Source organism: Entelurus aequoreus, linkage group LG18 (genome assembly GCF_033978785.1).
Source record: "Entelurus aequoreus isolate RoL-2023_Sb linkage group LG18, RoL_Eaeq_v1.1, whole genome shotgun sequence".
In the NCBI taxonomy this organism is placed as follows: domain Eukaryota; kingdom Metazoa; phylum Chordata; class Actinopteri; order Syngnathiformes; family Syngnathidae; genus Entelurus; species Entelurus aequoreus.
The window spans coordinates 31,479,422-31,507,247 of record NC_084748.1 but is presented as its reverse complement, the minus strand read 5'-3'; the positions used below and the strand labels follow the sequence as shown (position 1 = coordinate 31,507,247).

The 27,826-nt window shown below is 41.9% G+C and overlaps 1 protein-coding gene across 2 annotated transcripts in view; it reads right to left on the bottom strand.

Moving 5' to 3' along the window:
- The window catches only part of rhbdl3 (rhomboid, veinlet-like 3 (Drosophila)), a 112,622-nt gene extending 88,203 nt beyond the window's left edge, over positions 1-24,419 (bottom strand). For both annotated transcript variants that reach the window (XM_062026967.1, XM_062026968.1), the window contains exons 1-3: positions 24,098-24,419; positions 23,493-23,956; positions 20,913-20,936 (exon numbers count right to left, since the gene is read on the bottom strand). In XM_062026967.1, the coding sequence (XP_061882951.1) occupies positions 20,913-20,936; positions 23,493-23,612 (144 nt within the window). In that variant the 5' untranslated portion in view covers positions 23,613-23,956; positions 24,098-24,419. The remainder of the gene's footprint in view (positions 1-20,912; positions 20,937-23,492; positions 23,957-24,097) is intronic.
- Between the last annotated feature and the right edge of the window lie 3,407 nt (positions 24,420-27,826).

Here is a 27,826-nt window from a genome sequence, read left to right as displayed (position 1 = left end):
AATAATTGAGCTTTTTTGGAATAAACGCCCAGCACTAGTTTAAAATATTCTTAACATTTTCAAAATTGGGTAATTTCCTATTTCTCAGCTTAGAGCCTACGACAAGAACAAGACAGTTTTCAGCTACAGAGTTGGCTCAGCTGCCTTGGCTTTGCACATCAAAATAGTACTGCTGAAACCCCGCCGCATTGAACACATCTGTCAGAGCAAAACACACTAACAAACTGTGGAAGAGACAGAGGATCTCTTGTGTTTACGTCTCAGCATTTGAGGCTCATTTTATCCCAGGGGACATCGAGGGCAGCAAGAAAACGGATGTCAGCAGCAAAGTGGAGACTGTGGAGTGCAGTGCTGCAGCGTCCAGAGGTGAGGTTGTAAGCTCCCATTAACACGAATGTCATTTCTAGCTGTGCACCTTGAAATGTTCCAATGCCACTGTAATGACATGCTGTCAATCACTGTTAAACCAATAAGCAACAAGCAGAAGTTCTTCAAGTCCAGGGGTGTCCAAACTACAGCCCGCGAGATGTCAATAGTTTAATAAGGAATCTGGCCAGCGGATTGTTTTCAAATTAATTATAGATATCTGATTGGTGCCAATACACCACTTCCATCCTTAGTCAACGTGAGTAAATCGCAGGTAAACAGCACAGCAATCACTTATATGACCCAATCCAAACAATCTTTCTTAGGCATGGTGCAAAAAAAATGCAACCAACAAAAAAAGTCAAAACACATGGTCACACATAACACAACCTGTTCACTGATCTTTTTAGATATTATAAAAATTGTCCATGAACCAGAAAAAAAATCCAAAATACACCTATATAAATGCATTACAATGCATGATGGGAAGGATGCAAAACACCTTCTCCACACTTATATATATATATACACACACACACACATATATATATATATATATATATATATATATATATATATATATATATATATATATATATATATATATATATATATATATATATATATATATATATACACACACACATATACAGTGGGGCAAAAAAGTATTTAGTCAGCCACCCATTGACAATCAATGGGTGGCTGACTAAATACTTTTTTGCCCCACTGTACATATATATATACACACACACACACACACATATACATATATATATACACAAAGCGCTTTGAGTCACGAGAGAAAAACCGCTATGTAAATATACATATATATATATATATACACACACCTCCTCTCTGAGCTGCCACCTTACCGTGGTAGAGGAGTTTGCGTGTCCCAATGATCCTAGGGGCTATGTTGTCCGGGGGCTTTATGCCCCCTGGTAGGGTCTCCCAAGACAAACTGGTCCTAGGTGAGGGATCAGACAAAGAGCAGCTCGAAGACCTCAATGAAAAATAAAACCTATGGACCCAGATTTCCCTCGCCTGGAAGCGGGTCACCGGGGCCCCCCTCTGGAGCCAGGCCCGGAGGTGGGGCACGATGGCGAGCGCCTGGTGGCCGGGCCTGTCCCCATGGGGCCCGGCCGGGCACAGCCCGAAGAGGCAACGTGGGTTCCCCCTCCAATGGGCTCACCACCCATAGCAGGGGTCATAGAGGTCGGGTGCGATGTGAGCTGGGCGGCAGCCGAAGGCAGGGCACTTGGCGGTCCGATCCTCGGCTACAGAAGCTAGCTCTTGGGACGTGGAACGTCACCTCGCTGGGGGGGAAGGAGCCTGAGCTAGTGCGCGAGGTGGAGATTTTCCGACTAGACATAGTCGGACTCACTTCGACGCACAGCAAGGGCTCTGGAACCAGTTCTCTCGAGAGGGGCTGGACTCTCTTCTACTCTGGCGTTGCCGGCAGTGAGAGGCGACGGGCTGGGGTGGCAATTCTTGTTGCCCCCCGGCTCAGAGCCTGCATGTTGGAGTTCAACCCGGTGGACGAGAGGGTAGCTTCCCTCCGCCTTCGGGTGGGGGACGGGTCCTGACTGTGGTTTGCGCTTACGCGCCAAACCGCAGCTCAGAGTGCCCACCCTTTTTGGATTCACTCGAGGGAGTACTTGAGAGTGCTCCCCCGGGTGATTCCCTCGTTCTACTGGGGGACTTCAATGCTCATGTTGGCAGCGACAGTGAAACCTGGAGAGGCGTGATTGGGAAGAATGGCTGCCCGGATCTGAACCCGAGCGGTGTTTTGTTATTGGACTTTTGTGCCCGTCACAGATTGTCCATAACAAACACCATGTTCAAACATAAGGGTGTCCATATGTGCACTTGGCACCAGGACACCCTAGGCCGCAGTTCCATGATCGACTTTGTAGTTGTGTCGTCGGATTTGCGGCCTCATGTTTTGGACACTCGGGTGAAGAGAGGGGCGGAGCTTTCTACCGATCACCACCTGGTGGTGAGTTGGCTGCGATGGTGGGGGAGGATGCCGGACAGACCTGGCAGGCCCAAACGCATTGTGAGGGTTTGCTGGGAACGTCTGGCAGAGTCTCCTGTCAGAGAGAGTTTCAATTCCCACCTCCGGAAGAACTTTGAACATGTCACGAGGGAGGTGCTGGACATTGAGTCTGAATGGACCATGTTCCGCACCTCTATTGTCGAGGCGGCTGATTGGAGCTGTGGCCGCAAGGTAGTTGGTGCCTGTCGTGGCGGTAATCCTAGAACCCGTTGGTGGACACAAGCGGTGAGGGATGCCGTCAAGCTGAAGAAGGAGTCCTATCGGGTTCTTTTGGCTCATAAGACTCCTGAGGCAGCGGACAGGTACCGACAGGCCAAGCGGTGTGCGGCTTCGGCGGTCGCGGAGGCAAAAACTCGGACATGGGAGGAGTTCGGGGAAGCCATGGAAAACGACTTCCGGACGGCTTCGAAGCGATTCTGGACCACCATCCGCCGCCTCAGGAAGGGGAAGCAGTGCACTATCAACACCGTGTATGGTGAGGATGGTGTTCTGCTGACCTCGACTGCGGATGTTGTGGATCGGTGGAGGGAATACTTCGAAGACCTCCTCAATCCCACCAACACGTCTTCCTATGAGGAAGTAGTGCCTGGGGAATCTGTGGTGGGCTCTCCTATTTCTGGGGCTGAGGTTGCTGAGGTAGTTAAAAAGCTCCTCGGTGGCAAGGCCCCGGGGGTGGATGAGATCCGCCCAGAGTTCCTTAAGGCTCTGGATGCTGTGGGGCTGTCTTGGTTGACAAGACTCTGCAGCATCGCGTGGACATCGGGGGCGGTACCTCTGGATTGGCAGACCGGGGTGGTGGTTCCTCTCTTTAAGAAGGGGAACCGGAGGGTGTGTTCTAACTATCGTGGGATCACACTCCTCAGCCTTCCCGGTAAGGTCTATTCAGGTGTGCTGGAGAGGAGGCTACGCCGGATAGTCGAACCTCGGATTCAGGAGGAACAGTGTGGTTTTCGTCCTGGTCGTGGAACTGTGGACCAGCTCTATACTCTCGGCAGGGTCCTTGAGGGTGCATGGGAGTTTGCCCAACCAGTCTACATGTGTTTTGTCGACTTGGAGAAGGCATTCGACCGTGTCCCTCGGGAAGTCCTGTGGGGAGTGCTCAGAGAGTATGGGGTATCGGACTGTCTTATTGTGGCGGTCCGTTCCCTGTATGATCAGTGCCAGAGTTTGGTCCGCATTGCCGGCAGTAAGTCGGACACGTTTCCAGTGAGAGTTGGACTCCGCCAAGGCTGCCCTCTGTCACCGATTCTGTTCATAACTTTTATGGACAGAATTTCTAGGCGCAGTCAAGGCGTTGAGGGGATCTGGTTTGGTGGCTGCAGGATTAGGTCTCTGCTTTTTGCAGATGATGTGGTCCTGATGGCTTCATCTGGCCAGGATCTTCAGCTCTCGCTGGATCGGTTCGCAGCTGAGTGTGAAGCGACTGGGATGAGAATCAGCACCTCCAAGTCCGAATCCAAGGTTCTCGCCCGGAATAGGGTGGAGTGCCATCTCCGGGTTGCGGAGGAGACCCTTCCCCAAGTGGAGGAGTTCAAGTACCTCGGAGTCTTGTTCACGAGTGAGGGAAGAGTGGATCGTGAGATCGACAGGCGGATCGGTGCGGCGTCTTCAGTAATGCGGACGCTGTATCGATCCGTTGTGGTGAAGAAGGAGCAGAGCCGGAAGGCAAAGCTCTCAATTTACCGGTCGATCTACGTTCCCATCCTCACCTATGGTCATGAGCTTTGGGTTATGACCGAAAGGACAGGATCACGGGTACAAGCGGCCGAAATGAGTTTCCTCCGCCGGGTGGCGGGGCTCTCCCTTAGAGATAGGGTGAGAAGCTCTGCCATCCGGGGGGAGCTCAAAGTAAAGCCGCTGCTCCTCCACATCGAGAGGAGCCAGATGAGGTGGTTCGGGCATCTGGTCAGGATGCCACCCGAACGCCTCCCTAGGGAGGTGTTTAGGGCATGTCCGCCCGGTAGGAGGCCACGGGGAAGACCCAGGACACGTTGGGAAGACTATGTCTCCCGGCTAGCCTGGGAACGCCTCGGGATCCCCCGGGAGGAGCTGGACGAAGTGGCTGGGGAGAGGGAAGTCTGGGCTTCCCTGCGACCTGACTTCAGATAAGCGGAAGAAGATGGATGGATGGATGGATGGATATACACACACATATGTACTATATATGTGTGTGTATAAATATATATATATATATATATATATATATATATATATATATATATATATATATATATATATATATATATATATATATATATATATATATATATATATATATATATATATATATATATATATATATATACATATACTGTATGTATTTGTATTACATACACACATACTGTATATGTGTATATATATATATATATATATATTTATACACACACATATATAGTACATATATACATACATAAGTATACATATATACATACATACATAAGTATACATATATTTATATATGTATACATATATACATACATACATATATACATACATGTATACATTAGGGTTGTATGGTATACCGTTACTAATAAAGTACCGCAATACTAATTGATTGAAATCAGTACTATACTGCCTTTGAAAAGTACCGGTACCGTTCTTTCATCTGAATGCCGCTGTGTGGCGGTGACTACAGAGCCGAGGCGCATGATATTGAGTGTGTCAAAACGCACACACAAAGTGCATACAAGCAATAACATCTTGGAGAGGAAGAATGGCAAAAAACGACAATTCTACTTTTTAATACAGAGGATGCGTGAAGCGCAATATGGAAGTATTTGGGCTTCAAAACCAACGATAAAGATGACGCTATAAACAAGGAAGCGCCGCGCTTCAATTGTTGCTTTAAAACACGCCTCGCCAAATATGGCGATTTGTATTACCACCTTTGCTTCAAACTTAGGTCAACATTTATATAATAAGCATTCAGATGTGCACAATGAGTTATAAAATAGTGACAGGTAATAATGTAGTTGTTACAACTGCCCTTCTGTTCTGCTACGGTGCAGACCGTAGTAGAGGAGCATAGGGCAGACGTTCCCTTCAGGGTATATGTTTTCGTCGGGGGTAACACCCTTCACTTTACCCTCCAATGGCTCTGTTAAGCTCCGCTTTCGGGTCAGAATTTGAGGCCGCCGATTCGTGACAGTCTGGTTGCTTTACTATTAGTTTTGCAGGACACAACCGGACCCATTCATCCTTCTACTGCCCAGTGCATGCCATTAACGTGGACCCCGACTTAAACAAGTTGAAAAACTTATTCGGGTGTTACCATTTGGTGGTCAATTGTACGGAATATGTACTGTACTGTGCAATTTACTAATAAAAGTTTCAATCAATCAATCAATGCGCTACCTCTCTCTCTTTACTCGCCAACTCACTCACTGACGTCACTGAGACAACACGTTGCCATTCTCGAAAACACACATACACTACTCTCTTAAATTAACCAGCTACGCTGCTGTGCACATGTAGACACATAATATTTAGATACATAGACACTAACACAGCTGCTTGGATTGATGCCAAATATTAGCGGAGTTAAGACCCATCTAACATCAACTAATGCAAGTGAAATGACTACATTATGTAACAAATTGCTACAATTTGTGTTTTATCTTTAACAAATGTGTGTTTTACCTGCTACTTGGCTTCTCTGGGTACATTTATCCATAGTTATGTTTTAGTACTTATTAATAATTGTATTTTTCTTAAAGCACATACCAGGAGTAGCAACCATAAATCATGAAGCATTTAATATAATGTCAATAAAGCTTGTTATTATATTCTAATCTAATCCTTGATTATAGCAGACTATATGTGATGTGGAAAATTATAAATTGTTCTTAGAGTGCAACAAGAAAAGCCCAATGTATTTAATGCCCTTTAATTTATATTTTAACCTTCAAAAATTCTTCTTTGAGTGCAAGTGGAAACATACCCACAGACAGCAATCTTCACAATTTAAGATGACACTGGCAGCTTTTGATGAGAGAAAGGCTCCCAGCAACTCGAAGCAAGTATGACTTCATGCTCTCTGTAGCTCGCTTTTCATCACGAGCATGGCGCGACAGAAGTATCTAAACAGTCTCAAAACACGAGTACAGTCTCCAACAACACCCAAAAATTAGGTGTTAGATTTGTTGCCAGTCGTCTAAAAAAAATGTTTTAATAAAATTCTCAACAAAGTACATTGTACAATAAGCAGCAACAATTTAAAAATAGAACAAAACAATATTATTTAAGAAAAACATGTATGTTAAAGGCCTACTGAAACCCACTACTACCGACCACGCAGTCTGATAGTTTATATATTAATGATGAAATCTTAACATTGCAACACATGCCAATACGGCCGGGTTAACTTATAAAGTACAATTTTAAATTTCCCGGGGAACTTCCGGTTGAAAACGTCTATGTATGATGACGTTTGCGCGTGACTTCAATGGTTGAAACGGAAGTATTCGGACACATTGTATCACAATACAAACAGCTCTGTTTTCATCGCAAAATTCCACAGTATTCTGGACATCTGTATTGGTGAATCTTTTGCAATTTGTTTAATGAACAATGGAGACTGCAAAGAAGAAAGCTGTAGGTGGGATCGGTGTATTAGCGGCTGGCTGCAGCAACACAACCAGGAGGACTTTGAGGATAGCAGACCCGCTATCCAACGCTAGCCGCCGACCGCATCGATGATCGGGTGAAGTCCTTCGTTGCGCCGTCGATCGCTGGAACGCAGGTGAGCACGGGTGTTGATGAGCAGATGAGGGCTGGCATAGGTGGAGCGCTAATGTTTTTATCATAGCTCTGACAAGGTCCCGTAGCTAAGTTAGCTTCAATGGCGTCGCTAGCAACAGCATTGCTAGGCTTCGACAGGCGGCACAGCATTAACCGTGTAGTTACAGGTCCAGTGTTTGGTTCGGTGTCTCCTGATAGTAGTATTGTTGATCTGCTGTCTATCCTTCCAGTCAGGGGCTTATTTCTTTTGTTTCTATCTGCATTTTAGCACGATGCTATCACGTTAGCTCCGTAGCTAAAGTGCTTCACCGATGTATTGTCGTGGAGATAAAAGTCACTGTGAATGTCCATTTCGCGTTCTCGACTCTCATTTTCAAGAGGATATAGTATCCGAGGTGGTTTAAAATACAAATCCGTGATCCACAATAGAAAAAGGAGAACGTGTGGAATCCAATTAACCCTTGTACCTAAGTTACGGTCAGAGCGAAAAAAGATACGTCCTGCACTGCACTCTAGTCCTTCACTCTCACGTTCCTCATTCACGAATCTTTCATCCTCGCTCAAATTAATGGGGTAATCGTCGCTTTCTCGGTCCGAATCGCTCTCGCTGCTGGTGTAAACAATGGGGAAATGTGAGAAGCCCTTCAACCTGCGACGTCACGCTACTTCCGGTACAGGCAAGGCTTTTTTTTATCAGCGACAAAAAGTTGCGAACTTTATCGTCGATGTTCTCTACTAAATCCTTTCAGCAAAAATATGGCAATATCGCGAAATGATCAAGTATGACACATGGAATGGATCTTCTATCCCCGTTTAAATAAAAAATAAAAATTTCAGTAGGCCTTTAATACTATAGTTAATACCTGATGTGTTTAAATGTATATTCACTTTTTTTTTCCTATTTAAAAAATATATGGATCATAGCAAATCATGCAAAGACATCATATCGACAACGCTCTCACCGCCACAGGTATTTTGGCAATTTAGGGGAAACCCTGACATTAACAAAACAAAAATGTCTTACATTACCACAATGCTTTGTCAGAGATGTTTTGTAATGCTATCCTGTGGTATTTGCACCTAAATAAATGCTAGTAAATCAGTTGAGGAATATAGGGACTTTATAACATGTTCCGGTCGAGTCCTCAATTCCAGAATGGTTAGCAGGCTGAATATTACATTTATTTATTAATTAATAGAGAAGGTTAAGACATCGCCATGCAGCAATATGAAGACCATTAACTTGTACAACATGTAATGTACAGAATATCAGAAGCATTTATTCAGGTAGAAATATCACAGATTACAGCTGGGATAGTGAGAAATAAGATAAGAAAGAAAACAAAATAGCAGACTCTCGCATACTCATCCACTCACACGTACACAGTGTTGATGAGAGGAGTCACCACTTGCTTGCATTACACACTGCCAACAGATGTGTAGCTATAACCTAATGGAAGGTGTTATAGTTCAAGCAAGTAATGCCTCAGCCAGCTGTCTTTGATACCCAAAACAAACCCACTTATATGCAGCGAGAGCTTTCAAGCTCTCTGCCGGCACTTTTTCAATTACATGGCAGAGTTTTAACTGTAAAGCCAACGACAGCTAAACACGTCGTCTTTTTCCGACATAACGATCAACAGGCGTGTCAGCTATTTTTACCCCAACATAAAAGTGGGAACAGTTTTTACACTCCGCCAGCTGGAACGCTGCCTTTCAATAAGACAATCTATTTAGAGCCCAGAAAGCGGCAGCAGCAGAAAACAATGAGTTCGGATGAATATCTTTAAATTAAAAAATGCTGTGGGATATTTTTTTTTTAATAGAGCATCGCGGGTGCCGAGCGGCTTTTCTGAACGGTTTGTGATCTGCAGAACTCGGTTGCTGTCAATCATTCTGGGAATGTTGGATGAGCAGGTCGGCAGAGTGTGACCCTGCCATCTGTGCACAAGTGGATGGCAATTATGCTGAGAAGCATATCAGCATGCAATATATAATATGGAAGAAGAGGAACATATTCTTTGGGAAGAAAGGGGAAATATGAAACTGTTCAACTACAGTCCTTCAGGTGGTGGTAGTGCACATTAAAATGTGGATGTCAACTGCCACACAAATGTTTTGTTAATTATTTTGAGTTTGTAAATCTGGTTTTGCACAACTTGGCCCCAATGCAAGGAGACATTTGGGGAATCAAAGAGTAAGTATCAAATTCAAAGCATTGTAGAATTATTACCTAACCCTAAGGTTACTGTTGGTTTTTCGTTTTTTTCTGTTCGTCAGTTGGTCGGTTAGCAACATAAGTCAAAGTCGGAAAGGTGAATTTTCATGAAATTTTAAGAAAATATTTGAAATTAAATGACGAAAAACTTAATAGATCTTGGTCCTGATCTAAATCATTTTTCTGATGACCTTACGTTTACGTTACGACCCTCCACTTCTCTGTGTGTGTATGTTTGCGGCCCCGCAGAGACATAGACAGTGGATGACTAACTAGAGTGTTAGGCCCAGTTTACACCAATAAGGTTATCCAGGGTAAATCATACCTAACCTTATCTGTGTCCACACACAACAATGCCACCGTTTAAGACCCCCTCCGTCCGCCGGCGCAACGCGACCTAGTACGCGTGCGCGGAAAATGCGCACGTCATAGTCACATCCAGTGTTGCTTTGTGTGCAAGTTCTTAAATGTAACTTATCTGAACAATATCCAGTGTTGTGGTATTTCAATTAACTGGAATCCAGTGTGCTGTGGGACCCTATTGTAGTGAATCCCACCTGAGCCATCATGAATTAATCAAATCTTTATTAGACACATAAACAATATGATAAAGAACATTTTACAACAATCAATCTAGGGATCTAGATATCTGGTCAGGACACTCCTCACTCGTTTGCCTTTACCTTCATTGTCCATTGGTTTTTGGTGACTTTATATACTCTGGACCTAGACGTTGAGTCCGCGACATACATGGCGGACAATAACTGATACAGTCTGCTTTGCCTGTCCAAAAGCATTCGCCATTTTCCGTAGTTAGTCTTCCTTCGGCGGCCAGGTAATACAAAGCACACGCTACCTTTTTGATCACATCCACGGGAGCTCGCATTCTCGTTGACTCTCCTTCGACAAATGGACAAAGTTTTTCGCTAAGTAGAATCACAGCTGACCTGGACATTGGAATGTTCTCTTGACGTCTGAGAAGTGTTGTATCCGAAATAGCTGCAATCGCTTTCTCTTAAAGGCCTACTGAAATGATTTTTTTTTTGTTTAAACGGGAATAGCAGATCCATTCTATGTGTCATACTTGATCATTTCGCGATATTGCCATATTTTTGCTGAAAGGATTTAGTAGAGAAAATCGACGATAAAGTTCGCAACTTTTGCTCGCTGATAAAAAAAAGCCTTGCCTGTACCGGAAGTAGCGTGACGTCACAGGAGCTAGTATTCCTCACAATTCCCCATTGTTTACAATGGAGCGAGAGAGATTCGGACCGAAAAAGTGACGATTACCCCATTAATTTGAGCGAGGATGAAAGATTCGTAGATGAGGAACGTTACAGTGAAGGACTTGAGAGGCAGTGATGGACGTATCTTTTTTCGTTCTGACCGTAACTTAGGTACAAGCTGGCTCATTGGATTCCACACTCTCTCCTTTTTCTATTGTGGATCACGGATTTGTATTTTAAACCACCTCGGATACTATATCCTCTTGAAAATGAGAGTCGAGAACGCGAAATGGACATTTAAAGTGACTTTTATCTCCAAGACAATACATCGGTGACACACTTAGCTACTGAGCTAACGTGATAGCATCGTTCTCAAATGAAGATAGAAACAAAATAAATAAACCCCTGACTGGAAGGATAGACAGAAGACCAACAATACTATTAAACCATGTACATGTAACTACACGGTTAAAAATTCTCAGCCTGGTAAGGCTTAAAAATGCTGTTGCTAACGACGCTAAGGCTAATTTAGCAACTTAGCAACCGGACCTCACAGAACTATGATAAAACATTAGCGCTCCACCTACGCCAGCCAGCCCTCATCTTCCCATCATCAGCCGTGCTCACCTGCATTCCAGCGATCAACGGCGCGACGAAGGACTTCATCCGTGGGTTTGGCGGCAAGCATCGGCTAGGCGTAGTAAGTAGTCCTTGTTGTGTTGCTGTAAGTATTGTACTTAGCCGCTAAGACACCGATCGATCCCACCTACAACGTTCTTCTTTGCAGCCTCCATTGTTCATTAAACAAATTGCAAAAGATTCACCAACACAGATGTCCAGAATACTGTGGAATTTTGTCAAAGAAAACAAGAGGCTTTTCTATCGGGTCCGACGGAGTCCAACCACTTCCGTTGCTTTTGTGACGTCACGCGCATAAATCATATCCAAAGGAGTTTTTCAACCGGAAGTGTGGCGGGAATTTTAAAATTGCACTTTATAAGTTAACCCGGCCGTATTGGCATGTGTTGCAATGTTAAGATTTCATCATTGATATATAAACTATCAGACTGCGTGTTTGGTAGTAGTGGGTTTCAGTAGGCCTTTAAGGTATTCATGTGTTAATTCCACAAGCGTCTGTACATGTAGAAGAATGAGAAACACGGGCATGTCTGGATGACTCGCCTCCATCTTTCTAGTGGTTAGCTCCGAGTTACCAAACCGCTTTATTATGAAGCTGGCTGTGGTGTGTTCTTTCTGACGTCACTTCCTGTGTGGGGCGCGGTTCTGGCGTCACTTTCTCTCCGAACTCAGTTTGTAAACGATCAATAAGTGCATACAAAGCTAAGTGCCGGAGATTCAAGAAATACACGGCGCACTTAGCCGTGTAAAAATTTGTCCGAGGAGGGGAACCTCAAAGGCCTACTGAAATGAATTTTTTTTTATTTAAACGGGAATAGCAGATCCATTCTATGTGTCATACTTGATCATTTCGCGATATTGCCATATCTTTGCTGAAAGGATTTAGTAGAGAAAATCGACGATAAAGTTCGCAACTTTTGCTCGCTGATAAAAAAAGCCTTGCCTGTACCGGAAGTAGCGTGACGTCACAGGAGCTAGTATTCCTCACAATTCCCCATTGTTTACAATGGAGCGAGAGATTCGGAGCGACAAAGCGACGATTACCCCATTAATTTGAGCGAGGATGAAAGATTCGTAGATGAGGAACGTTACAGTGAAGGACTTGAGAGGCAGTGATGGACGAATCTTTTTTCGCTCTGACCGTAACTTAGGTACAAGCTGGCTCATTGGATTCCACACTCTCTCCTTTTTCTATTGTGGATCACGGATTTGTATTTTAAACCACCTCGGATACTATATCCTCTTGAAAATGAGAGTCGAGCACGCGAAATGGACATTTAAAGTTACTTTTATCTCCACGACAATACTTTGGTGACACACTTAGCTACTGAGCTAACGTGATAGCATCGTTCTCAAATGAAGATAGAAACAAAATAAATAAACCCCTGACTGGAAGGATAGACAGAAGATCAACAATACTATTAAACCATGTATATGTAACTACACGGTTAAAAATTCTCAGCCTGGTAAGGTTTAACAATGCTGTTGCCAACGACGCTAAGGCTAATTTAGCAACTTAGCAACCGGACCTCACAGAACTATGATAAAAACATTAGCGCTCCACCTACGCCAGCCAGCCCTCATCTTCCCATCAACACCTGTGCTCACCTGCATTCCAGCGATCAACGGCGCGACGAAGGACTTCATCCGTGGGTTTGGCGGCAAGCATCGGCTAGGCGTAGTAAGTAGTCCTTGTTGTGTTGCTGTAAGTATTGTACTTAGCCGCTAAGACACCGATCGATCCCACCTACAACGTTCTTCTTTGCAGCCTCCATTGTTCATTAAACAAATTGCAAAAGATTCACCAACACAGATGTCCAGAATACTGTGGAATTTTGTCAAAGAAAACAAGAGGCTTTTCTATCGGGTCCGACGGAGTCCAACCACTTCCGTTGCTTTTGTGACGTCACGCGCATAAATCATATCCAAAGGAGTTTTTCAACCGGAAGTGTGGCGGGAATTTTAAAATTGCACTTTATAAGTTAACCCGGCCGTATTGGCATGTGTTGCAATGTTAAGATTTCATCATTGATATATAAACTATCAGACTGCGTGTTTGGTAGTAGTGGGTTTCAGTAGGCCTTTAAGGTATTCATGTGTTAATTCCACAAGCGTCTGTACATGTAGAAGAATGAGAAACACGGGCATGTCTGGATGACTCGCCTCCATCTTTCTAGTGGTTAGCTCCGAGTTACCAAACCGCTTTATTATGAAGCTGGCTGTGGTGTGTTCTTTCTGACGTCACTTCCTGTGTGGGGCGCGGTTCTGGCGTCACTTTCTCTCCGAACTCAGTTTGTAAACGATCAATAAGTGCATACAAAGCTAAGTGCCGGAGATTCAAGAAATACACGGCGCACTTAGCCGTGTAAAAATTTGTCCGAGGAGGGGAACCTCAAAGGCCTACTGAAATGAATTTTTTTTTATTTAAACGGGAATAGCAGATCCATTCTATGTGTCATACTTGATCATTTCGCGATATTGCCATATCTTTGCTGAAAGGATTTAGTAGAGAAAATCGACGATAAAGTTCGCAACTTTTGCTCGCTGATAAAAAAAGCCTTGCCTGTACCGGAAGTAGCGTGACGTCACAGGAGCTAGTATTCCTCACAATTCCCCATTGTTTACAATGGAGCGAGAGATTCGGAGCGACAAAGCGACGATTACCCCATTAATTTGAGCGAGGATGAAAGATTCGTAGATGAGGAACGTTACAGTGAAGGACTTGAGAGGCAGTGATGGACGAATCTTTTTTCGCTCTGACCGTAACTTAGGTACAAGCTGGCTCATTGGATTCCACACTCTCTCCTTTTTCTATTGTGGATCACGGATTTGTATTTTAAACCACCTCGGATACTATATCCTCTTGAAAATGAGAGTCGAGCACGCGAAATGGACATTTAAAGTTACTTTTATCTCCACGACAATACTTTGGTGACACACTTAGCTACTGAGCTAACGTGATAGCATCGTTCTCAAATGAAGATAGAAACAAAATAAATAAACCCCTGACTGGAAGGATAGACAGAAGATCAACAATACTATTAAACCATGTATATGTAACTACACGGTTAAAAATTCTCAGCCTGGTAAGGTTTAACAATGCTGTTGCCAACGACGCTAAGGCTAATTTAGCAACTTAGCAACCGGACCTCACAGAACTATGATAAAAACATTAGCGCTCCACCTACGCCAGCCAGCCCTCATCTGCTCATCAACAGCCGTGCTCACCTGCATTCCAGCGATCGACGGCGCGACAAAGGTCTTCATCCGCGGGTTTGGCGGCAAGCATCGGCTAGGCGTAGTAAGTAGTCCTTGTTGTGTTGCTGTAAGTATTGTACTTAGCCGCTAATACACCGATCGATCCCACCTACAACGTTCTTCTTTGCAGCCTCCATTGTTCATTAAACAAATTGCAAAAGATTCACCAACACAGATGTCCAGAATACTGTGGAATTTTGTCGAAGAAAACAAGAGGTTTTTATATCGGGTCAGATGGGGTACAACCACTTCCGTGGATTTTGTGACGTCACGCGCATAAATCATATCCAAAGGAGTTTTTGAACCGGAAGTGTGGCGGGAATTTTAAAATTGCACTTTATAAGTTAACCCGGCCGTATTGGCATGTGTTTCAATGTTAAGATTTCATCATTGATATATAAACTATCAGACTGCGTGGTCGGTAGTAGTGGGTTTCAGTAGGCCTTTAAACGCTGGTTTAGTGTGGCTGAAACGGGGCTTAGGCTAAATAATCATTCGTTTAAGGGGTTAAACGACTTAGTGTAGACATGGCCTTAAACTCTGTGTCTTTCATTCCGCTATTGATAAATCACGTTACGAGCCTTGACTTCTGTGTGTGTATGCTAGCGGCCCCGCCGCCCCCCACAGGGACAGACAGTGGATGATTTATTCCCCCCATTCACATGGATTTCTTTAATTCTGCTATAGATAGCTCAAAAAGTTATGGGCGGATTTTGAATAAACTTTCACGAAATGTCAGAAGTTGGATAAAGAGCAAGTGATTGCATTTTATGGGCAATCTGGATTACAGTCTGGATTCAGGACTTCTTTATTGGGGGATAGCGAAGGTCTGCGCTCCCCGATTGCTTTTTTAGTAGATTTTGTACTGGGGGTAACTGTTCCATTGCAAATTAAGAGGAAAACTTAACATTGTTGTATGTTTTTAATGTTTGCTAGTCCATTTGTTTTTTAGCAGAGTACTTTGAGGTGTAAAAAAATGTGTGAAATGGTTTATGGACTGATTAGATGAACAAAACGTCACCATTTGCATTTTGAGACGGGGGCGGGGGGTGGCGTATCTTGAGTGGCAATTATTATTACTATTGTTATTCAATTATTTTCCGCTCCACAACCATTTAGTGGATTACACTATGAGAACTGAAGATAGATTTTGCACTTTGACAATCGATAAGTATACTAAAAAAAATATTTAAAAAAATCATTTGGACCCACTGTAATTACCATCTCCAGTCACAAGTCTTCACATTCAAAGGCTTTTCTGCATCATGCAAGAAAAAGCCATTTCATAAAGATATGCAGCCATGTGAAAGTGTTTAATCACTAAGCTTGTGTGGGTGCATGCCTGGGGCATTTCCAACACTGTGGGGTGGCTGTCGACACAAAGGCAACTGTGGCACACACACACACACACACACAGACACACACACGCAGAGGGCTTTTATTCTCTCTGTCAAATAACACACAATAACACTAAATTATTATGCTGAAGTAGGACCCACCTGGATGATAAAAAAAACGTCTTACGTTCACACAGAGAACTTCCACACTGGCTTCAAAAACTCTGGGGCATTCCCATAGCTTCAATGTAGGTGTCTCTGAGTCAGTAATTTGTACAAGATCACTTGCAGTATCAAGTCGCAAATGGAATCTGTAAGAGATTCCCCCCTGGGGAGAGCAAAACAGATTCACACAGTGGTGTGATCTAAACAAGCTTGATACGGTTTATCAGCTAAATCCTGAATGTGCATCATGGTCTATCTTCAAATCCCCGGAAATCCCTACCAAAACAACACTTTAGTGAGGTTAAAATAGGTCGGCAGAGATTAGCCAGGCCACAACAGAGTTCCTGTTTGTTCGTTTTTTGTACAGTATCTCACAAAAATTGAGTGCACTCTGTTAAGTCTTCTCAAGGGACAATCCTATAGAAAAGACACTTGGATATAATTTTGAGTAGTCAGTGTACAGCTTGTGTAGCAGTAGAGGTTTATTGTCTATTGAAAATAAACCTTTGCACACACGTTATTATTGTCTTAATAGCTGGCGAGTGAATACCAAGATAATTGTGTCTTGCCTCCAGTCCAGCATTGTGGTGGTGGTGTCATGTGGGCTGCATGAGATGCGGTTCTTTACGGGATAAACTAATCTAAGATATACTGTGACATTTTGAAGAAGTGCACCAGCCCCTCCCTGGGGAAGCCCGGCTCCTTTCCAAAGTCATTTTGTGAAATACTGTATCAATATTGCAGTTTTTCTGGCTGGTTCATCCGCACATTACTTCATAAGACATTACGTCTGCCTGTGTTCGGCTCATGTTCAAATGTCCTACATGCAAAGCAATGCACACACTGAGCAACAAAATCCTCCTCTGGGAATGGAAAGAGCAGAGCACAGTACTCCACCACCAGTGGTCTGAAACCCAGATATTGATGGCAGCACGTATAGGGTCACTAAAAATATATTACAATATATATATATGTGTTGAACTGCTCAAAATAAAGAATATTGTCACAACTAAACATAGAATTCTGTCTTGCCCTCGGAATGTGTTCTGTATTTAGCAACAAAGGACAAGTCTGCAAATTACGGGTGTCCCGATACGATACTGATATTGGAGCCTTGAGTGTTGGCCGATAGCTATATTAATTCGATACAATCAGCATAAATCATAGAACATACTTTATCATTTTATTGAGTGGAAAGTAAGAAAAGATTTAATCAAGCGAAATTACTCAGAGAAGAATGGTAGGTATGAAAACATATGCTTCTGAAGTAGGGTTAATTTGTGTTTTGGCAACACACAGTGGTCACAATAATTCATTAAGATAAGGGCCTGACGCAGTAAGTTGAATGATGCGGACACGTTTGTTACTGGATATTTTTACTACGCTTCTGCCTTGGAGACTTTGTATCTATAAGTAATATGCAACTAAAAGGATTTGATAGTTGTTAATATTGACAAATGTGCTGTTTTAGACTGCACTATTGTTCCAATAAGGACACTTATTAAGTAATATAGCTTGTGTGCTTGGCTATTGTGTAGCTAAAAGCTTCTAGTAGCCCATAGCCTAGCGTGTTTACCTTTTGTAAAAGACTTCACTTGCTACGTTTCCATGCACTAAATTAGTCTGATTTCTCAAATAGTTCGTTTTTTTTGTGTCTTATTAAGTCCAAGTGTCCATGCACACATTCAAATACGACTATTGGTCATACACCATGTGCCTCCCGAACACTTAGAGGCGCTTATTTCATTTTAGCGCGGAGAACTGAATTCCTTTTCCGGTTGTCCTATGAAGTCACACTAGGATTTGGGGATCCTTACAACTTGTTTTAAGTGATGTCTGCTGTAATATTGGCACAGATTAGAAATATTACATATCTAATGGCTATGCTGATGTGAGATAGCAGACAGCATCAAAAAATTATCTTGGATTGTGCTACAAACATGGCGCTACTACCAAGAATGTATCGGGTCGGATGCAAAGAAAGGCGACGGAAGAGTTTTTTCGAAGGAATTTTCGGATGAAAATCGTGGAAACAAAACTTTTGAATTTCTCAAATTTCATTCATAACGTTCTGTGGATTGATGGAGGGAGTTTTAAATCCGAAGGAAAAGACCGTTCGTGCCCTGACAGATATCCAGAGGAAGGTTGCTATTGTTCTGGACTATCTTGCCCGTTGTGTGGAAAGTTAACCAGTTGGCTTGCACAAATGCAGCCTGAAGAGGTTTGGGGACCCTTAAATATACATGCTTCATTCTATTACATATCACTCGTATTTTGCTCGGGAGTCCGAATTAGGCCGGCATTTTACAGTTCCTTAGCTACCTTCTTAAATAAATCTCAGTTTCTTTTTTCTACCATCAATGCACTTCAAAATGTTCTGTCCTTTTAATTTGTGAAGCAAATAAACAGTCTCCTCTTCATTACAATTGTTGCTATTTTTATTGAATGGTACCTGCTTCCGGGTTGTATTATGCGCGTGGAGACTGACGCATGCGCGATACAAAGGGTCCTCTGGGGCCACGTACACCCCCTCGAGAGATCTGGTTTCCAATCGCATAGTCCAGGTGTGTTAGTCTGACTTCGCAAGAACCAAACATGATCGAATTAAGGTGTTTCCATGGGTAATAGGAGGCTTATTTAGAGCCAAACTATTTGAGAACTCTGACTAATTTAGTGCATGGACATGTACTGAATTAAACACAAGGAAAGGCCAACCTTGTTTGCTTATTGGAGGACATTTAGATGTTCACTGGCTGTCCATCTGGTACTTGGTTTTTTATGATATCAGACCGATATCCCATATCAATATCTGATCGGGAAACCCTCTACTGCAAACGGCGAGCCCCTCCAAACCCCTAACAATTGGACCAACTCATTGTGCGGCGAGAGGAGGCAAGTTGAATAAAAGAGCGACAGCACATTTGTAACCGCCAGACCGGGCGTTGACCTCGCCATTTGGACGAGCTCTCCCTTTTTCATACTGACATCCACTCCGGCAAATTCAAAGCCGCAACATAAAGGAAGACTTAAGACTTTATGTGTGTTCATTGAGGATGCTCTAATAGCAACACACACAGGAACTCCATACAACCCCCATCAACCCCAGCGGTCTGGCTTTCCCGTAATCCCATGTGACCTCAAGTCTCTGCAGAAAAGGGTGAGCCTGACACGAGTCTCTGATTCACCCCTTAACATCCCATATGCACACACACACACACACACACACACTTATGCATAAAATTCTCTCTAAGAGCAAGAACGGGGCCCCAGGGCAGGCAGGTGTTGGGGCAGCCGGCCAGAGTGAAGACTGTGTGTCAGTAGGGGGCCTGTTCACCGTCTGCCAGCCCAACCTGCTGCTTGCATCAGCTCGGCTGGTCTGTGTTTCCCTCTTGGCTTTACTACCAAACGGGTGCGGCTAATAGATGCATGCACCCAGGATTGTGTGTCACATTAATTGCATTGTCAAGGCCAAAGGTGACATCCACAATCTAAAAAGTGTGTCCCTGCTCCGGTGTCAGTCTGCAAAAGTTTGCGTTGACAAAGTCACAGCCGATTTTTTCAAACGGGCCAGCAGCAGGCTTTTAAAAGAAGGATTTAAAGCAAGCAGCATGAGGCACAGTTTTAATCTAAAAAAAAAATACATTTGCCTAATGAGCCAAAACGAAAACAGAGCAGACAGGAAACAGGAGCAGCCAATCTTCACCAGCTGAGTCCATTTGGGATACAAATTGAACCGCATTGGTTTTGCCAGCGCAAATGCCGTATAGCTCGGAGGCATAATATAAAAATCGAACACAGCTGAGGCCGCACTATTCGGAAATTCTAAATATATTTCTTTTTGGGTGGGATGGCTGGGGGTAATACGCTCCCAAAGTCATGTGAGCAAGACAGAGATGATGTCAACATGTGTTATGCATTTTTTATCTTTGGATTTGGATGAGAGAGTGAAGACAGTGTTTCGAACAGATTGACAATCTATTTGTGGTTGTGGGGGTGCGGCCAGGGTGGTGACAATATGACGTCATCGAACATTTGCATATTGGCTATGATGCATGTATCTTCTTTAAAAAGGCTAAATAAAAGTGTGTGTGTGGATGCGGCCTAATTTTTAAAACAAATAACGTAGTCAATGTTTTGTAGAACATGATTGCCAAGAGATGCCAGCAAATATATCACCTGGATGGTGAAAATAGGAAAATAATGAAAAACAGAAGAAAAATGCCACTGGAAGTCATGTGAAGTGCGCAGACTCATAATCAAAGCAACAAGACTCCACATTGCAAAAATTGAAGTCCACGCAAGATTTAAAAAAATGAAATAAATAATCAATAATACTTATTTTTGATTAAAAATCAATGTAATATCTGTAGAACAGAACAAATAAAGATTAACTTGCCAAAACACACAATTTATTTTTCTGTTAGCAGAATAGTATTCCTATTTCATGTAATCATAGTATTACTATTTACAACAGTGCAACATCAACATATACTTCCTTGTTATAAAATTTAATCAAGACCTATTAACAGGTGTTTACTTCTTCTTACACTTGTTACGTTAAAATATTACTTAAAACATTGCATGTATTGCAGGTATTTTACTATGTAAACAGTTTGACACTGGAACTGATTATTTCTATGTATTCTTATAGGAAATATTGTTATGAAACCTTAACAGCATCCCTGATTGTGATTGAGTTTGACAATCCAGTGTTGTCAACAAGACACATAGATCAAATTTGAAAAATACTACACAAGAGAAGCCATTTATCCACAAAAAAATTTCCCTTGGATGTACTAAATTCTACTGTAAGAACTTTGTTGCCCCTTATCAGCTAATAACTAACACAGGTCCGGTACACATTAAAAACACACGAGCACATGCAAGCATCTTCTGGTACATACCTTATCAAACAGAGCCTTCCATTGCTGAGGAGGGAGAAGAAGAAAATAATAAAATGTGAGTGAATTGGAGGATTATGAAGGTAAAATCAAGCTAAGAGGCAGGTGCCAAAATGATGGGGCATTCATGGAGCGCCTCTTTGGATAGGATGTTACTAAAAATACTGTCCTAATAAATAGACTGTGTATACTTGGTTATTACCTCATCACTGTGTTCAAATAGCCTCAGCTAAAGACAATATCACTGAGTACAAATTAGCCGCTCTCATTTGTGTGTGCATGTTCAGCAGGGATGTCCAAAGTTTTCCACTGAGAAAAAAGTAAGTACCGTATGCAAGAGACAATTTATTTTTTTTTGTTACTTTTTTTTCATATTTCTAAACCTCTTTACAGATGTCATTTCAGGTTTGTGCTACAATGACAAGGGTATTAGTTGGAACACTTTATTTATACTTATTTAATTTAATTTTATACAATTTTAAATAAAGCTGTAACATAAAAATGTATTAAAAAATGTATGATGTGCTATGTGGATATAAGTATTGGGACAATTGGCCATTACAGCTACAGAAAGTGAAATTGTAAGACAACGCACCCCAACTACCTCTCTTGTTGCAAGACTTACTAGTTTTATTAATCTACTACAACAAAAATATGTGACGTTTGAAGAGGTTTTAAAAACAAGCACTCAGAATTAGAGATGTCCGATAAATGCGTTAAAATGTAATATCGGAAATTATCGGGATCGGGTTTTTTATTATCGGTATCATTTATTTATTTTATTTTTTTATTAAATCAACATAAAAAAACACAATATACACTTTCAGTTAGTGCACCAACCCAAAAAAACCTCCCTCCCCCATTTACACTCATTCACACAAAAGGGTTGTTTCTTTCTGTTATTAATATTCTGGTTCCTACATTATATATCAATATATATCAGTACAGTCTGCAAGGGATACAGTCCATAAGCACACATGATTGTGCTGGTCTACTAATAGTACTAACCTTTAACAGTTTATTTTACTAATTTTCATTAATTAATAGTTTCTATGTAACTGTTTTTATATTGTTTTACTTTCTTTTTTATTCAAGAAAATGTTTTTAATTTATTTATCTTATTTTATATATTTTTTTAAAAAGTACCTTATCTTCACCATACCTGGTTGTCCAAATTAGGCATAATAATGTGTTAATTCCACGACTGCATATATCGGTTGATATCGGTATCGGTAATTAAAGAGTTGGACAATATCGGAATATCGGATATCGGCAAAAAGCCATTATCGGACATCCCTACTCAGAATTGTTGAATAGTGGTAATTCACTTCAAAGTATGCCCACATGTGCAAAAGGGCTCTTTTGATAGTAAAGGTTGCACCACAATGATCTTGAAGATGGCTTTTCAAATTGTGGCACTGTATAATACAGTAAAACTTTGATTTACGAACCCCTCATTGTACGACTTTATAATTTATGAACCACAGATTGAACCTTGTTTCAGTGTCCAAACGTTTCATCTATTCATTGCTTGCCTCAAAGCACAGCGATTGTGGGCGGGCTGATCGATCTCAACTGAGCGCTGCTGCTGCTGTTAGCTACTGTGCTATTTTGTGTGACTTTCAAATGTTGTTTTAGCCTTTTTACAACATTTTGTTCTTTATGTTTCTGAAGCTGCCACACCTCCCCTGATGTTTGAAGAGACACTGTTGAGGTCACAGTTCACTGAGGATATAAGACATGAGTATCCAAAGTGTGGCCATTTGCGGCCCACACCTTCAGTTTTGTTGGCCCGTAGCATATTGTCGAATGTAAAACAACAGAAAAAAATGGAAAAAAGAAAAAGACGTAATGTAATAAGAAAAAGCTGACATTTTGGTATGAATAACAAATACACTTTGTCACTTATACCACAAAGCTGACACAAAGTGTTGACTTTAAATATGTGTTTTTAGCATTAAAAAAATAAAATAAAATAAAAAGAATTATCAAAATGGCCCATGCACTTGTTGGGAAAAGTTTGGACACCCCCTGGTATAAGATGATGAATCAAAATCCAATGTACATTATATTGCCAAAAGTATTTGGCCACATGCCTTGACTCACAAAGGAACTTGACGTGCCATCCCATTCCTAACCCATAGGGTTCAATATAATGTCGGTCCACCTTTTGCAGCTATTACAGCTTCAACTCTTCTGGGAAGGCTGTCCACAAGGTTGCGGAGTGTGTTCAGTTTACGTGGCTGAGTTGCTGTTGTTCCCGAACTCTTCCATTTTCTTATAATAAACTTATAATGACTTTGGAATATTTAGGAGCGAGGAAATTTCACGACTGGATTTGTTGCACAGGTGGCATCCTATGACAGTTCCACGCTGGAAATCACTGAGCTCCTGGGAGCGGCCCATTCTTTCACAAATATTTGTAGAAACAGTCTCTGTGCTTGATTTCACACACCTGTGATTAGGACACCTGATTCTGATCATTTTAATGGGTGGCCAAATACTTTTGGCAATATAGTGTATATCTGATTGACTGATTGTTGTGTCCCAATACTTAAGTAAAAGTAACTAAGATGTACTCACGTCCTCCGGAGCCACGGGAAGAACATCGGTGCTCTCCAACACTTCAATCTCCTCTCCCTCGGCATTGGCTGCTACCGCCGGGGAGGAGGTGACCGTCAGCTCCCGGTTCCCTCCTGCCATCCTCGGGCAGCGGGCGCTGGTCTTCTCCTGAAAATCCCCTTTACCAATGATTCCGCATGGTTTTGGTACAATCCTATTTGGCTCCTCAGGGTGTTTCAAACACTACAGACGGCTTGAAGGGGAGCATCTGGACCACCATCATCATCATCATCATCACCATCAAACCAGTTGAAGTACGAAACGCATTGAAGAAGGTGCTTCCACAAAGATATCCACTGGGGGAAAGTTTGCATAAAATTGCAATGAAATAAAAGTAGCCGCGCGCAGGAGAGATGCTGGGGAGTAGGCAAACAGTCCAAGTTTGGGAAGCAGGATGCTGCGCAACAGCAGCAGCACGGAGGAGTCTGAAAGCCCCCCAAAAAATGACATCATCAAATAGTGCCTAACAATGTCTGAATGCTTGAAGCAACATAACACTTTGGTCAACACCGACACGGTCTGGCTACGTTCATTCTTATTATAAAAAAAAAAGTGCGTCACAATACCTTTACACGTCTTTTCCAGCATCTGCCGCCGTCTCCACCTTGTGGAAGTCCTGGAGGCGGCGTTGACTGGCGTCGTCCTCGGCTGGCTGCCTGCTGGAAGTCCCGGGGGGGCTCCGGAGCTCCGTTACGTCCCACATGAGGTGGGAGGGGACAGGATGGTAACGCTCTCCTCCCTCGTGGTGCTTTTGTTTGTACGAAGTCAACGACATACCAGCAACACACACACAAAAAAACTAAACTATATATTACCGCTCGTACTGACTTTTTTCCCCCTATTTCAATGTGTCTCCATGACAACACGACATTTATCCATGATGAAAACTTAAATAGCATTTCGGCTAGCTTGTCAAGCAACAGGTTAGCTCGGTCATTTCCGGGGTCACGTGACACGTTTCACGCGCCAGGTAGAACTCATAGATGCCCCCGCAGTGTTCCCTCTAATTTTTCATGTGTGAGCAAACAAAAAACTCCCTGAGCATTCAGTGGAGCAACATCAGACGTGCACACTGTGGCTACACCAGCAGCACACCTGTCCCAAACCTGACTAGATAACAAGTTGAATCTCCATCCATCCATCCATTTTTTACCGCTTGTCCCTTTCGGGGTCGCCAGAGCCTATATCTTAGCTGCATTCGGGCGGAAGGCCGGGTACACCCTGGACAAGTCCCCACCTCATCGCAGGGCCAACACAGATAGACAGACAACATTCTCTTATTATTATAATCAAATGACAGCAGTCATTTCCATTTCTAATATAAGTGTTTAGGCCCACTTACAATGACAATAACAAAAAATATTGTTTTGAATGAACTGTGTACCGTATTTTTCGGACTATAAGTCACAGTTTTTTTTCATAGTTTGGGTGCGACTTATACTCAGGAGCGACTTATGTGTGAAATTATCAACACATTACCGTAAAATATCAAATAATATTATTTAGCTCATTCACGTAAGACAGTGGTTCTCAACCTTTTTTCAGTGATGTACCCCCTGTGAACATTTTTTTAATTCAAGTACCCCCTAATCAGAGCAAAGCATTTTTGGTTGAAAAAAAGAGATAAAGGAGTAAAATACAGCACTATGTCATCAGTTTCTGATTTATTAAATTGTATAACAGTGCAAAATATTGCTCATTTGTTGTGGTCTTTCTTGAACTATTTGGAAAAAAAGATATAAAAATAACTAAAAGCTTGTTGAAAAATAAACAAGTGATTCAATTATAAATAAAGATTTCTACACATAGAAGTAATCATCAACTTAAAGTGCCCTCTTTGGGGATTGTAATAGAGATCCATCTGGATTCATGAACTTAATTCTAAACATTTCTTCACAAAAAAATAAATCTTTAACATCAATATTTATGGAACATGTCCACAAAAAATCTAGCTGTCAACACTAAATATTGCATTTCTTTTCACAGTTCTTTTTGACAGACATTTAAAAAAAAATCTCACGTACCCCTTGGCATACCTTCAAGTACCCCCAGGGGTACACGTACCCCCATTTGAGAACCACTGACGTAAGAGACTAGACGTATAAGATTTCATGGGATTTAGCGATTAGGAGTGACAGATAGTTTACCATAATATGTTACGTTAACATACCAGGCACGTTCTCAGTTGGTTATTTATGCCTCATATAACGTACACTTATTCAGCCTGTTGTTCACTATTCTTTATTTATTTTAAATTGCCTTTCAAATGTCTATTCTTGGTGTTGGGTTTTATCAAATAAATTTCCCCCAAAATGCGACTTATACTCCAGTGCGACTTATATATGTATTTTTCCTTCTTTATTATGCATTTTCGGCAGGTGCGACTTATACTTCGGTGCGACTTATACTCCGAAAAATACGGTACTTGTATTGTTTGTCTGGGTGGAGGTCCTGCTTTGGAAATAATTTGTACCCCTTTCAGACATTGCATTTAGTTCACATTAAAACATTCGCATGTTGCACAATGAGATGTAAGCAGGGGATCATGTGTACATTCCTGCAACTTCCTGTTTGTAAAAAATATATTTTTATTAGTAGTTATTTAATATATTAACAGCATTTCATGATTAATATTTATAAATTAAGATTCTTAATAAATGACACTAGAACAGGGGTCACCAACCTTTTTGAAACCAAGAGCTACTTCTTGGGTACTGATTAATGCGAAGGGCTACCAGTTTGATACACACTTAAATAAATTGCCAGAAATAGCCAATTTGCTCAATTTACCTTTAACTCTATGTTATTATTAATAATTAATGATATTTATCTTTGTGGAAACACTGATCATCTTAATGATTTCTCACAATAAATATATATAAAAACAGATACATATCAATATGCAACACTTTATTTTTATGATTTCTCTAAGTGCACATTTTTCAAATTGAACATTTTCAAATGATCACTTCTAAGACAGTCTTGTGAAATCACAATATCCCATTTTAACTAGCTAGCCACTAACATTTTTTAACAAATCATGAATTAGAAAAGGCTGATTCACAAAGATAAGTTGAACCAAACAGGCTTGCAACCTTCATAGCGGCTGCGCATACACCACTGTACTTTTCTGTGTCAACAAGGCACCAAAGGTTTGGTGCAGCCTGGTGGGCTTTGAGGTGGAGGTCATTTTGCAGTGTTACAATTTCAATCTCCACCAGTTCAGCATCCAGGTTGAATGTTGCACTTAACTGCTCAACAATGCATGATATGTCCACGTTCATGAAAGGATTAGAAATGAACGACACACATGGCTCAAGCTGATCCAGGTCACAAAACCTGTTCTCAAACTCTTGCCCAACTCTGTTTATGACCTGAGAGTACTTTTCTGCAACTTTGTCAAAAGTCTCAGATGCAGAAGCATTGTCTTTCAGCACCATCTGCACAGAGGGAAAGTGCAGCACTTTTTTTTTCTCTGTAAATGCCAGCTCACTGGTAAGTGCTGCTATTTGAGCTATTTTTAGAACAGGCCAGCGGGCGACTCATCTGGTCCTTACGGGCTACCTGGTGCCCGCGGGCACCGCGTTGGTGACTCCTGCACTAGAATAAGCACACATTTGATTGGTAAATCATAGTGTAACGACCTGGAATGACACCTTATGTGTGGTGTTGGAGTTGTCCGACTTTTTGTGTGGCTGTAAACGCATCACTGGCTAAGTGCCATATGTGCATGTGTTGGCACAAGTGAGAAAGAGCGAGCGGCTGCTGTTGATATAACAAAGTTGTTTTTGGTCTGGTTTGTACTGCAGAAAATGACCACTTTTGCTAGATATCTTTTTTTTTACTAATGTTTTGGTGATGTATTTATGGCCGACAATAAAGAGTTTTGCTCAGTAAAGTGATGGATGGAATTCATGTCCTCAAAGCGTCTCGACAGACATTACAATATTTGAATAATGATGACGAAAACTGTTTTCTCTGTCGTGTCTCTGTGTCGAAAATTGTTACGCGCTTATTTTTTAATTTGATTTTGTGCGTGGCATAGATTTGCTGTGCGCAGAGGACGCTTGAGCAGTGCGCAATTGCACAGGCGCGCACCTTAGAGCAGGGGTCAGGAACCTTTTTGGCTGAGAGAGCCATGAAAGCCAAATATTTTAAAATGTATTTCCGTGAGAGTCATATAATTTTTTTTTAACACTGAATACAACTAATTGTGTGCATTTTTAAGTAAGACCAACATTTTTAGAGTATAATAAGTCTCTCATTCTTTTTAATAACATTTTTATTCTGAAGCT